The 14,177-nt window shown below is 37.1% G+C and overlaps 1 protein-coding gene across 1 annotated transcript; it reads left to right on the forward strand.

The window, feature by feature from the left end:
* The first annotated feature begins 239 nt into the window (after positions 1-239).
* Positions 240-3,824, forward strand: LOC145166962 (heat shock factor protein HSF24-like). Its single transcript, XM_079086017.1, has 2 exons — positions 240-968; positions 3,026-3,824. The coding sequence occupies exons 1-2, from the start codon at positions 765-767 to the stop codon at positions 3,665-3,667; spliced, it is 846 nt and encodes a 281-aa protein (XP_078942143.1). The 5' UTR covers positions 240-764; the 3' UTR covers positions 3,668-3,824.
* Positions 3,825-14,177: the final 10,353 nt, after the last annotated feature.

Below are 14,177 nucleotides of genomic sequence, written 5' to 3' on the forward strand. Positions count from 1 at the left end.
GAAAACGAAACAATCTAGTAACTCACGAGGAAAGAATTCAGATCACCCATCAACAGTTTGTTTGACTCTTAAACAGAAAAGACAACGAAGAATACTTCAAATCATATTATTTTATTTATTTATTTTGAAATGGAATAAATAAAAAGTAAATAATATTTAAGGTCATGACATTTTAACTTGTCAAGGGTTGAAAAAAGGTGGCCAATAAAACATTTTTCTTCTTTTTTGGTGGTCGTGTATTCTTTCATTTCACACCCGACCACCAACCCCACCTCCGCCATTATAAATGCGTTTTGTAGTATTCCTTCACGAATCAGCTTGAAAATTACACATACAGTATCCACACCACTTCGTCTTCTTCTTCTTCTTCCTTAATTCCTTTCAATGTTCATTGTTGATCGGTGGTTTCAGAAACTAGAATCGTGTAGGAAGTTATGAACGTCTCTTCCCTAAATTGTATTCAAATTCATCAAGTTTGTTATTATACTCATGGAAAATTTTAAGAAATCGTCATCAACCGGCGTCGTCAACACCATCAATCTTCCGATTTCCGATCTGGCTCGTTCTCGATCGTTCCTTTCTGGATTTTACTGTTGGAGCTGGAAATTCCTCACTGCTCTTCTGCTTTTTAGTTATTGATTTATCTTCTCGATTGATCGACTTAGATTTTTTAACATTCCTTTTCGATTCTAAGTAGATAAGGTTTCAATCAAGTAGGTTAAGTTCGATCGGAGGTAGGTGAGATTTAGAAATTGTAACTGAAAATGGTGCACAGATCTGCTCCGGCACCGTTTCTGATGAAAACGTATCAGCTGGTGGATGATCCGATTACGGATGAGATGATTTCGTGGAACGAAAGCGGTAATGGATTTGTGGTTTGGAAAACTGCTGATTTTGCTAGGGATTTGCTTCCTAATTCCTTCAAACACAACAATTTCTCCAGCTTTGTTCGTCAGCTTAATACTTATGTAAGTAATTGCTCCTTCATTCCTTACATTTGAATCATCTCACTCTTCATAATTTTTTCTTCTCATGCATCAACAATCATATACTCGTAATCTGATATGCTTATTCGTTTATTTTTGTTCAAATGATCTAAACATATATAATCAATTATGGTTGAGAGTTGAGGCAATCAACATTTTCCATCTAAAACTTTTGTTTCCTTCGTTCTTATATATGTCCAAAATGCACAATTTCTGCTAATTAATTTGTCTATAAGTATCTTTTATCCAAATTATATAGCTTAAAACATCATTGAAATGTCATTTTTGAATACCAGAAATGATTATAAACGATGAATTTTAAATTTTGTATCCATAAATGTCGTTACTATTGAATTGGTTTATCATGCAATATTCAATTCGACTAGAAGAAAATTTTACTTAGGAAAGAAGAAAAAAGAAACATTAAGAGTGTTTCTAGATACCCTGCAATATTATGACGATACCTTGCAATATTATGACAAAAGAGAATGAAAGATTACCAAACTTAATACATTATTTATTTATTTTATAAATATATGATCATTGTTTTACATCTTCATCTTTATTTTATTATTATTTTTCAATCACGTAACTTAGTTGATATTGAAAAATTGAAATAATGTCTACTTTTGTTAGCTTCAAACTTTTCCCAACTTGGACTACAATGAGAGCACACATCGTGAGACTTTAAATATATTTGACCATAGTCTCAATTCTCAAATGCTAAAATATAAAATATATTAAAATATAAAAGACATTATCATATTCATAGATATAACTTTTAACTTAGGATTACAATGATGAATGATGATATATATTCGTCACCATGACATTTCATTTTAGAAAATATAAATCATTAAATAAAAAAGTATAATTAATGACTTTTTGTTTTGCATAAAGTAAAAGTATTTGTTGTGAGTTAGGTGTCGGTACCTCCCATGTGTAGAATAGCAATATAATCAAAAAGGAATTTTTCAATCAATGATTCCATTTCACACTCTCACCAAACTTTACTCCTTTTGGGTTTTTACAATTATTCTATAGTTTTAACTTTTTTTTTCTAATTTAAAACATTATTTAGTTATAGTATTTTTAAGGTGCAAGATTAGAGTTAAATTTTCTACTTAATAAACTTATTTTTTTAATCATTTTATATATGATTGTTTTTTCACAACTAATCTAGACTAAATGACTTAATATATTAAGCAAAAAAGTTCGACTTCACGTATAAAGATCGTAGCCTTCTATTTATGTCTTAATTTATTGTGATTTTTTTTTGAAATGTAAGGATAAAATGGTAATATAGATTATGTTTGACAGACAACATATAATTTATTTTTTGAGTTTTTTTAGGTTGTTATGTTTGTCAATAAAAAATTCGCTTATAAACAAGTTTTTTTAAAAAAACTATCAAGATCAACGTTTCTTCGAATTGATTGAATTTTTTTAATTATTATTTTAAATCCTCGCAAATATATCTTTTATGAATTATAAAAATATACTCAAAAATCACTTTTTTTATCTACTAGATTCTAAATTTGTTATATCAAACAATATATTTTATCAGCTATTTGTTAACTTTTCATTTATCAGCGAGTCCATAAAAAATTTTAATCTAATTTATAAACTCGTTCAACCATTTTAGGACTTGTACAATGTATTATTTTATGAATAAAAGAAAAAGAAACAATCCATTGCTAATGCCATTGACAAATTCTACACGTTTTTGACATTTTAATGATAAAATATATATTTACTATTTAGTTCGTTTTTATTACTTCTGATATTTTGATTTTAACAAAAATAAATTACTCTTAATCGGCGAAATTGATATATTACTAGAACGTTGAATAAATATAGATACTAGAAAAAGTTTTCGAACATTATATAATATAAATAATAAATTATCATAATTGAATTAAATACAAATTTGTTATATGCTAAACGTTTGACACGATTTTCACGCGCACTAAACATGGTCGGTTAGTGGCATGCGCACAAAGTAAAAGGTGCTAAAGTGTAAAGTTGAATTTCTACAGGGGTTCCACAAAACTCTTCCCGACAAATGGGAGTTCGCCAACGAATACTTCAAACGTGGTCGGAAGGACCTACTCATCGAGATCCACCGCCGGAAAACCGTGACGCCAACAAAAGGAAAGTCCGATGTAGACGGCGGTTTAGCGTCACCGCCTTCTAGCTCCGGCGATGATCTCCGCTCTAGCTCCACCTCGTCGCCGAATTCAAAGAATCCCGGCTCGGTGGTTCTCCCGACGGTGGAGACACTCGAAAATTTGTCCGACGAGAACGAGAAACTGAAGAAAGAGAAACAGTTTCTGACGTCGGAGCTTGCTCAGGCGAAGAAGCAATGTGACGATCTCGTGGCGTTTCTGACTCAGTCTGTGAAGGTGGCGCCGGAGCAGGTCAGTCGCATAATGAGCGGCGACGTGGTGGTTGGTGAGACGGAGACGGTGGTCCAGGATACGGACGGTGATGATGACGACAAAGACGGTGATTGTTTTCGTTTGTTTGGGGTGTTGCTGAGAGATGGAAAGAAAAAGAGGGGGCGAGAGGAGATAAATGAAACTTCTGGGGTAGAAATGAAAAATATGAAACTTCAGGGTGACTTCAACGATGACAATCCGTGGATGAATAGTCTATATTCTGTTACCGAGCAGTATTAACAACGTATACAACTGACGAATAAGCAGATGCCACGTCAGTTATGAGACATTGTAGATTACTTTGGGCTTTGTTTGTATACATTCACAAGTGAAAACAATTTATTTGGATACATTTATGTAGTTTTGTAAAATAAATGTTGTGACTTTTGTGTTTTTCTATTGAAACTATAACTTAAACTATAAAACCTCAAACTTTGTAATTATTTAATGACCAGACATCGATCAAACAAATCTCATATAGTATGATATAAAATAGAGAAATACTTCTGAAATTTTCAAGTTGAGGACAAATTTACATTTTATAACACCGATGGTCTTTACGGTTTAAAAATCTTGCACCATTGGGTTCTTCAATGAGAAATGACTACATTGTAAAATTATCTTTCAAGCCATTGTATCCTCTTTTTTGTTATCCCTTTTATATTGTTCATATTCTACAATTTTAACAAATTTTGTACTTAAGGGTTAACTTATTTGATGACAAAATAGAGTTTTATAAAAAAAATTTAGATTAATTTATTCGGTACCAAAATTGAATAAGTTAATAAGTTGTTTTTAAGTTCTTTGGAAGTCTTACAAAATAACTAAGGGAAATCTAAAATAAAGTCCTAATATTTTAGACTAATTTACAGTTAAATCCCAAATTAAATTTTGTTTACAAAAATGGACAAAATACCGACTAAAACTTCGGAATAACCCTCCATGACCGGTTACGCAGATTTAGCCAGTATTCTGCCTTTTTTCGTTAATCCGTCAAAATATTTGGACTTTTTCGTTAATTCGTCTAAAATTTCGGAATAACCCTTTTATTAATATAATAAAAATGGTTTGTTTTTCAATGAGTGTATTTATGTAAATTAATCTCCATATCAAAAGACATGGGGTTATGCTCATTATATAATGGAGATAATTACATATAACCCCACAAAGAATACAAAGAGACATACAATAATTACATATAACCTACACAAAGAATACAAAGAGACATACAAATAAATGTAGTCTAATATCCCCCTCAAGCGACAGGTGGTGGACCAAGGCGCAACATTCGACGAAATTGCTCAAACTGCTGACGAGGCAGGCTTTTGGTGAAGATATCCGCAACCTGAAGCTTGATTGGAATGAACATAGTAATAAGTTTGCCAGATGCAACGAGCTGACGAACAAAATGATAATCAAGGTCAATGTGTTTGGCACGTTTATGAGCAAACATGATTCTGGGTGAGGAAGAGCACACTCTGATTATCACAAAGGAGGGTCGGTCGACCGGAAGGCAAAGCATGAAGCTCACGCAGAAGATGAGTAAGCCAAATAATCTCAGCGGCAATGTTCATCATGGCCCGATATTCAGATTCACAGATGGAGCGAGAAACAGTCGGTTGTTTCTTAGCACTCCAAGATACAAGATTACCCCCCCCCCCCCAGGAATATCGAGTAGCCATAAGTGGAACGTCGGGTATCAAGACAACGAGCCCAATCTGCATCAGAGTAGCCCACAATAGAGGTGGACTTGGGCTGAGAAAAAGTGAGACCAAAAGTGAGCGTTCCCTTCACATAACGAATAAGACGCTTAACAGCTTGAAAGTGAGTGACAGTCGGAGCAGCAAGATATTGGCTGACCTGATTCACAGCATAGGCAATGTCTGGTCGAGTAATCGTCAGATACTGAAGTGCTCCGACCAACGAGCGATAGCATGTGGGGTCCTCATAAAGGGGACCATCACTAATAAGAGAGGTATTGGTGGCAAGGGGAGTCGTCATGGGATTAGCATCAAGTAGACTTGCACGAGAAACAATGTCATGAGCATATTTTGCCTAGCTAAGGAAGAGATCGTGTGGAAGCAACGTCGCCTCGAGGCCAAGGAAATAGCTCAAGCGCCCAAGATCTTTAATACGGAGCTCAGCATGAAGCTTGGCAATAAAGCTAGACATAACGGAGGTGTCGGATCCAATAAGGATAAGGTCATCCACATACACCAACAAGTAAAGAATGCAACGATCCCGGCGAAAAACAAATAAAGATGGGTCAGCCCGACTACAAGAGAATACATTAGTAACCAGAAAGAGCTCAACCGATGAAGCCACACACACGGGGCTTGCTTCAACCCATAGATAGCTTTGTTGAGCTTGCAAACATGATTAGGAAACTGAGTATCAACGAACCCTGGGGGTTGCTGCATATAAACTGTATCACCCAACTTGCCATGTAACAAGGCATTAATATTATTAGCTGCCACCCATTAACAATGGCGAGAGAAAGAACAACACAGATCGTGGCAGCTTTGACAACAAGACTGAAAGTATGCGAAAAATCAAGACCCGACACCTGACTAAAACCTTGGGCAACAAGACGAGCCTTGTGCCGCTCAATAGAACCATCCGCCCGGTACTTAGTACGAAAAAGCCACCTGCAACCAACAATATTATAGTGAGGCGGACGAGGAACCAACGTCCAACTATTATTGTGGTGCAACGCATGCATTTCGGAGCGCATAACATTACACCATTTAGGGTCACGCAAGGCAGTGACATGAGAAACCGGATCCGGAGAAGAGAGCACAACCGATAACAGACCACAGGACCGAAGGTGTACAAGATCAACCCGATAACGTGGCTTAAAAATCCCCGCCTTAGTGCGAGTGGTCATGGGGTGTGATGACGGGGGGGGGGGGTGTCGGCGGGGGCACTTCGGGCTCGGGAGGGGCTGAAGCAGACTCGTTAGTAGGATCGGTGTCCGTGTCGGGCCCAAAAGAGCTGTCGAAATATGGCTGCTGAGGGAGGCTCGGTGACCTCAGGTGCGACAGAAACGGGCTCCAGGCAAACTGCACATGGATCGGTGGGCGAAGGCGGGGCAGCCGACCTTGGAGGAGCCATAGGCGGGGAGGAGGGCATCATGATACTTGAAACATCTCCAAAAAAAATCATGTAAAGGCAAAGAGGCCATGGGAGCCGCGTCGGAAGACCCACCAAAGGGAAAATAAGTCTCATCAAACCGGGCATGTCGAGTAATAAAGATGTGTGAGGAAACCCGGTCAAGACATTGATAGCCTTTATATTGCGGATGATAACCAATGAAGACGCATGGTATACTCCAAGGAGAGAGTTTATGAGTTGCATAATCACGCAAATAAGGATACACGCGACATCCAAAAGGACGGCAAGTGTCATATGAGGCCACCCGATGAAACAACACCTCAAAAGGTGACTTCATGTCAAGAACCTTGGTGGGTAACCGATTAATAATAAATACGGCGGAGCTAAAAGCAATAAAGCATGCACCCAATAAGACGCAGGAATGTGCCCGTGAAACATCATAGCGAGCCCAATTTCCACAATATGACGATGTTTCCGTTCAACCCGCACATTTTGTTGTGGGGTATACGGGCATGATATTTGGTGAAAAATCCCATGTTTTTGAAAAAGAATTTTAACATTTTTGTTCAAAAATTCGGTACCCCCATCACTGTGAAAGGTTTTAATTTTAGTGGAAAATTGCGTTTCAACAAATGTAATAAAAATCTCAAACACCATATAAAAGTTTGATTTGGACTTAAGCGGATAAAGCCATGTGAACCGGGAAAAATCGTCAACAAACGTCACATAATAGCGATAAGAATCAACCGAAGTAACCGGAGATGGGCCCCAAAGGTCACAATGCACCAAATATAAAACACAAGCGGCACGTTTATCATTATTATAAAAGGGTAAGCGATGTGATTTCGCTAGTTGGCACGGCGAACATACAACCGGTTTAGGTAAAATAGAAGACACCAAAACAAGTCCAAGTTTATTTAACAAAGAGATTGTGTCAAACAACACATGTCCCAAACGGGAATGCCATAACTCAAAAGAGGCCTTTGATCCATTCTGAGCAAAGAAAGCACGCGCTACCGGTTTATTAGGAAGAATGTAGAGTCCATGATCACATCGTCCGCGAGCTAGAGCCCGCTTCGTTTCCCAGTCCTGAATTTCACAATAATATTTGGAGAAAAGAACATCCACATCATCATCATAAGTTAACCGGTTAATGGAGAGTAAATTTTTTGAGAGACGGGGAACCATTAACACATCTTGTAACCAAAGACCATTAGCAAGAGAAGAATGTCCAATAGATAAAATAGGAAGTGTATTACCATTATGAAATTGAACCGAGCCATCACCATTGAACGGTGCGGGTTGAGAAACCGATCCCGAGGAAGACACCATATGATCCGAGGCACCAGAATCAACATACCAATCCGGGTCGGGAGTATTATTGACATTACATTTGGCTAGAAAGGCTTTCACCAAGTCGATTTCATTCACGGGGGCCGAAGAGGCAAACGAGGACAGTTGCAGGCACTGATTTGCATAATGGCCATTGGTACGACATAGTTGGCAATAAGGGGAACGACGCCCACGGCCACGACCACCGCGAGCGCCGCCACCATGAGGAGCCCCACGACCTCGCCCAACAGCCGATGAGGTGCGCCCGGGAGGAGTCTCGGCAGTGAAAGCAATGGGAGGCGGCGACGAACCATGAAGCGAGGTAAGAAACATTTCATGCCCCTCGGCTTGGGCAAGCAAATCACGGAAAAGGTGAGCATGACGGGACGCACAAATCGCCACAGAAAAGGATTCAAAAGAGCCACCAAGACCACATAAAAACCAATTACACTTGTCTGATTTATCAACCGCGTGACCAATGGCCACTAGTTGATCACAAATAGTCTTAAAACGACGATCATAATCTGAAACAGAAGCGGTACCTTTAGAAAGGAGACGGATTTGATCACGAAGATTTTGAACCCGATCCATAGAAGAGTTTCCGTATGCGGACTCGAAAGTAGTCCAAACAGCACGGGCGGTGGAGAGACCCACCACCTCAGAAAAATACCTCTTCGGTGAGAGATGCTTAAAGCAAAATGAGGGCGCGTTGGTCCACGGCTTGCCACTCCGCAAAGTTCGGGTTCACGGTAGTCTTGTTATCAACCGTAATAGATGATGGCGGGGCATTAGAAGAGCCGTCAACATGGCCAATAAGTTGTTGACAGGAGAGGAGTGGGGTCATTTGATTCACCCATAGAAGGTAATTAGTGGAGGAGAGGCGGATTGTGATGAGGTGAGGGATGGTGTTCATGGGAAGGGTGGTATCATTGGGGTTGGATGTTGACATGATGAGGCGACGGTGGTGATGGAATTCCGGTGAGAGGGGAAGAAGAAAACCGAAAAGAAGAGACGAGGAGAGGAGGAATCAAAAGTTTAATGAGGGAGAAGAAGGGAGGGGTTGGCTCTTGATACCATATGTAAATGAATCTCCAGATTAAAAGACACGGGGTTATGCTCATTATATAATGGAGATAATTACATATAACCCCCACAAAGAATACAAAGAGACATACAATAATTACATATAACCTACGCAAAGAATACAAAGAGACATACAAATAAATGTAGTCTAATAGTATTTTTTTTCATTTCTTTTTATACATTGTTATATATTCAGTTTTAAAGTCATAGAATTTAGTAAAAGTATATATAAAATGCAAAAAACTAATCTTCATAAATTTGTTTCAAAGGCTTTACTGAAAGATAGAGTGCTTAATAATTGCAAAATGAAATTCATACAAAATTATTGTATATTTTCTTTTGATTTCAACATTGGTCTAAATACTAGGATAACCACACAAAAATATAATAATACTAATCGGGTATACTTAAATCTATGAGATAATCTTTCTCGTTAATACTCATTTTATGTTGAATCATGCACTTCAACATGCTCATGTTGAACTTATACTTCAATTTTCCAAGGACAGTAGCAACATCTTGGTAGCAACTAGTTTTGCCTTGGCTACACCACAAAACACACATTCGCTTGAACTTTGATACCCTCATTTCACACACGCACTCACACGAACCAGATCAGTAACTTTGATGTGTGTGTGCGCACATAAAAAAGAAAAATATAGATCTATATGAAGGGGGGGGGGGTATGTATCCCTTATCGCATCATTCCCAATCATGCAATAGACAAAAAGTAACAGGGGGTAAAGAGGACAAATGGATTAAAGTTTTAAACAACCAATAGAATGAAGAAGAAAATAAGTATTAATGAGAAAGGCTATCACATAGAATTAAGTATACCTGATTAATATTATTACGTTTGTTTTGTTGTTATCCCAATACTTAGACCAATGTTGAAATCAAAAGAAAATATACAATAATTTTGTATGAATTTCATCTTGCAATCATGAAATACTCTATCTTCTAGTAAAGCTTTTCAGACAAATTTATGAAGTTTCTTAGTTTTTTGCATTTTATAGATACTTTTTCTGAATTTCGTGACTTTAAAATTGAATATGTAACGTTGTATAAAAAGAAATGAAAAAAATACACTCATTGAAAAATAAACCATTTTAATATATTGATAAAAGGTTATTCCGAAGTTTTAGCCGAATTAACGAAAAAGTCCAAATATTTTGATGAATTAACGAAAAAAGCTGGATTACTGGCTAAATCTGTGAAACCGACCACAGAAGATTATTTGGAAGCCGCCACTACCCACCACCCACCAACAGTATCGCCACCACCACCCACCACCAACACTGCCGCCATTACCTCCAACGCCACCACTGTCGCCACCACCACTACTATCACACGCCATCGAAGCCGCCACTACCGCTGACGCCACCGACCGTCACGTGACCGTCACCGTCACCACCACCCACCACTGCCCCCACTGCCACTGCCCCACCGCCCAATTTTTACTATTTTTATAATTTATATAACATATCTTTACATATACGTTAGAAAACACAGTAAAATTAAGCAAAGCAGACAAAAAATTCGTCATTTTACATGGATTCCAGTTCCATTTCCTGCAAAGCAAACAAAATCTGGAATTAATTCCAATTCTATTTCCTGCCAACCAAATAAGATATGAAATTGGATTCAAATTCCTGACAGATTCATTTTCCAATTACAATTACGATTCCATCAAAAACTTTCTGCGGAGCAAACAACACCTAAGTTTTTTTTTCATCATAAATAAATCAAAGAGTCGTCAAATAAAAAAAAACAATGGGTAGCTTGTGCTATTTGCATCATGAAAAAAAAAAGTTGGGTTAAATTATCGGTAAAAAGGTAAATGTGTTTCCAACCAAAATAAGGAGTTTTAAATAAGTAAGGAGAGATTAACTTATAAAAAACTCATTATACTCATTCACAATTATACTCAACTATAACTACTCGATTATACTCGATAACAATTCTCTACTTTAAATGTATATAGCAGTTATATTTGTGATATCCATAATTTCTCGGTAAAAAAAGACCGATTTATTTATGCTTATTTAAAATCAGAGTATCATTTTAAAGAATAATATTATGGAATTTATTCCCAAAACATGATAAACGCATTTATGAAGAAATGTATTTTATTTATATTAAAAACTTTGCAATGCCATCGTCAATACAGTACATAAGCATAAACAGGAATAACATAGACCTTACAAACATCTATTATTCTACTGGCCTAAAATCTATAAATCTCTCATCCAATCATCACACTTGTGCTCTCGTGCCACTACTGTTTAGTGCTCGTTTTTCGATCATTAAATGAATTAAATACTTATTTTTTGTCCCCGCATTTTACAATTTACATCATTTTTTGAGCTTAAAAAGATAAATTTACATTAATAACTGTAATGGACTTAATATTTCCCGGTTGGTATTTTTGTTCCCATTCAATTGGGTTTTTGACCAGTCTTGCATGGGTTCCTCATCTCTTATTCTATAGGAAGACATGGGTTCCTCATCTCTTATTCTATAGGAAGGTGGGAGTTAGGCTTGTTCTTATGAAGTCCAAAGTTCTTAAAGGAATTGACGGCTCATTAACTTGTTTTTACAAGTTCACCTAAGCTTCTTAGGTCCCCTCCTCCTATTCTACAGGTTGGTGGGAGATGGTTTTCTTGCACGAAATCCATAATATATCACCACATGCTTCTCATCTGAATTGACGGCTTTCATCACCACTTGTCATCACAAGTTCAACTCGAGTTTATTGAGTTCCACTCCACCTATTCTACAGGTTGGCGGGAGTTGATTTTCTTGCACGAAATCCAAAATATAGCACATCGTGCTTTGCATCGGAATTGACGGTATTCATTTTACTTGTTAATGCAAGTGCACCTTGTGTTTCATGGGTTCCCCACCGCCTAGTCTACGGGTCTTGGTGGGAGTTAGACTTCCTCTTATGAAGTTCAAAAATCTAAAAGGAATTAACGGATTTTATCTTGTGTATACAAGATTTCCTAAGCTTCTTAGGCCCCCACCACTTATTCTACGAGTATTGGTGGGAGTTGGACTCATATTATAATGCCCAAATGGTTTCGGCATGGAATTGACGGATTCGAAAGAAGAAAAATTCATCACGAGCAATTAAGACGAATAAAAGATGTTTGGCAGATTGACCACGTCTCAATGTTTTCAATATATCTGGCTCCTCGGGACTCCGATTTAGGCGATTCAAGATGTTCCGGAAACTAGACACAATTATCTACAAGTTTCGTGTTTTGAGTTTTCTCTGATTCGGCCGTTTTACAGTTCAAAATCGACTTGGAAGTTGGGATCTGTTTGCTGGACGAAAATCAAAAGCTAAAATAAAAAAATGAATTAAAGTGAAAGATCAAGGACTAAAGTTGTATAATGCTGAAAGTTGGAAGTCAAGGTCTGAAACTGTGCTAAGCTGAAATTTGAAAGCTAGGGGGTAATGATGCACAATGCTTGAAACAAGGAGGGTCATTGATGTACTTAAGATTAGGGATGAGCATATGGACCGGGGAACCGGCCGGAACCGGAACCGGTCGGGCCGGGACCGGGACGTTATTTTTGTGGATTTTTGGAACCGGGAACCGGTAGGAACCGGAACCGATATAACCGGAACCGGTAGAACCGGCAAAAACCGGAACCGTATGATGCTATTTTTCGAGGACCGGTTCCAACATTTGAAGACACGACAAGAACCGATAGGAACCGGGAACCGGTAGAACCGTCGGGCCAGTTCGGTTCTTGATTTTGGCCGAAGCCGGTTCCCGGGTCGGGTCCGGTTCCGGCCGGTTCAGTCCTTTTGCTCATCCCTACTTAAGATCTATATATATCATTTGTTTACTGGTAAAAAAAAGGAGCGAAGACCACGAGAAAAACTTACGAAAAAGATACAACCGCTATTAGGGGTGAAATTGGTACGACACCGAGATTATTTTCTCCCAACCGTGTACCGTACTAACTATAGTTGGTATAAGATTTTAGCTACCAGTACCGTACCAAGTGTACTTGGTACCAATTAATTTGGCTACCAACAAATTTGGTTGGTATATATTGGTATTTGGTATATACCAAAATTTTTAACTAATATGTACTATACATGAATATAAGTTGAATTTGTGGACATTTGGCCGTTGCTTCACTCGCTTCTGGTAGTATTCTTTTTATTTGGAAACCACTAAAAGGATTAAAAGAGGTCTACCCCTAGCAAGTTGCTATAGGAAACAAATGGTAATAGTACAAGTACAAGTACAAGGAATGAGAAGTTAGTATTCCTTTTTAAGTTTTAGTGTATGTATCACCGATCTCGTGCACATCAAACAATAAGTATCAAGAAATTTGTCGGTCAATGTGTTAGTTTAGTAATTCTAAGACTTGTTAGTTGTTATTCTAATTAAAACATGAAGATATGAGAACTCATATTTCTTTGTATTTATGAATTGATATATATATATATATATATATATATATATATATATATATATATATATATATATATATATATATATATATATATATATATATATATATATATATAGGGCTAGGTTATAATGTGGATGGACAACTATTGTGTGGACGTGTGGATAATGCTATTTTATGAAAATTACTAAGAAAATATGTTGTTTAGTAATGTAAATACGTTCAATGTCACAGACCTATTGTTATTTTAATGGATTCTCACTAATTCTAATTCATTTTTTTTTCTCATTCATCGTTTTTTATTTATTTTAATTCCTACAGAATACGACTCAATAAACATCCTGATAACATTCTGACAGAATAAGAATAATTAAAAAATGTCTATAATAACCTTATAAACAATTTAATTAGTGAAAATGCGTAATAATTACAATAATTATATAAGATTGAACGTATTCATATTATCAAACAACATATTTTCTTTGTCATTCTCACAGAATAACATTATCCACACGTCCACACAATAGATGTCAATCCACATTTGAACCTAGCTCTCTCTCTCTCTCTCTCTCTATATATATATATATATATATATATATATATATATATATATATATATTGGTTGGTACGGTACAACCGTGGTATTCAAATTTTCAAACTACTACATACCATACACATAACATGCAACTAGGAGATTCGGGTCCCGCTCACTCTCATGGAGATTCAGACCCCACCCACACTCCGCTGTCTAGGAGATTCGGGCCCCGCCCACACTCCGTTGTCT

This window comes from Lactuca virosa, chromosome 3 (genome assembly GCF_052849685.1).
Source record: "Lactuca virosa cultivar CGN04683 chromosome 3, Lactuca_virosa_CGN04683_v6, whole genome shotgun sequence".
Classification (NCBI taxonomy): domain Eukaryota; kingdom Viridiplantae; phylum Streptophyta; class Magnoliopsida; order Asterales; family Asteraceae; genus Lactuca; species Lactuca virosa.

Excerpts from the sequence above, each read along its gene's own strand:
- LOC145166962 (XM_079086017.1), top strand. The coding sequence starts at position 765 with ATGGTGCACAGATCTGCTCCGGCACCGTTTCTGATGAAAACGTATCAG. Across the intron at positions 969-3,025 it reads TTCGTCAGCTTAATACTTAT|GGGTTCCACAAAACTCTTCC; the intron begins GTAAGTAATTGC and ends GAATTTCTACAG.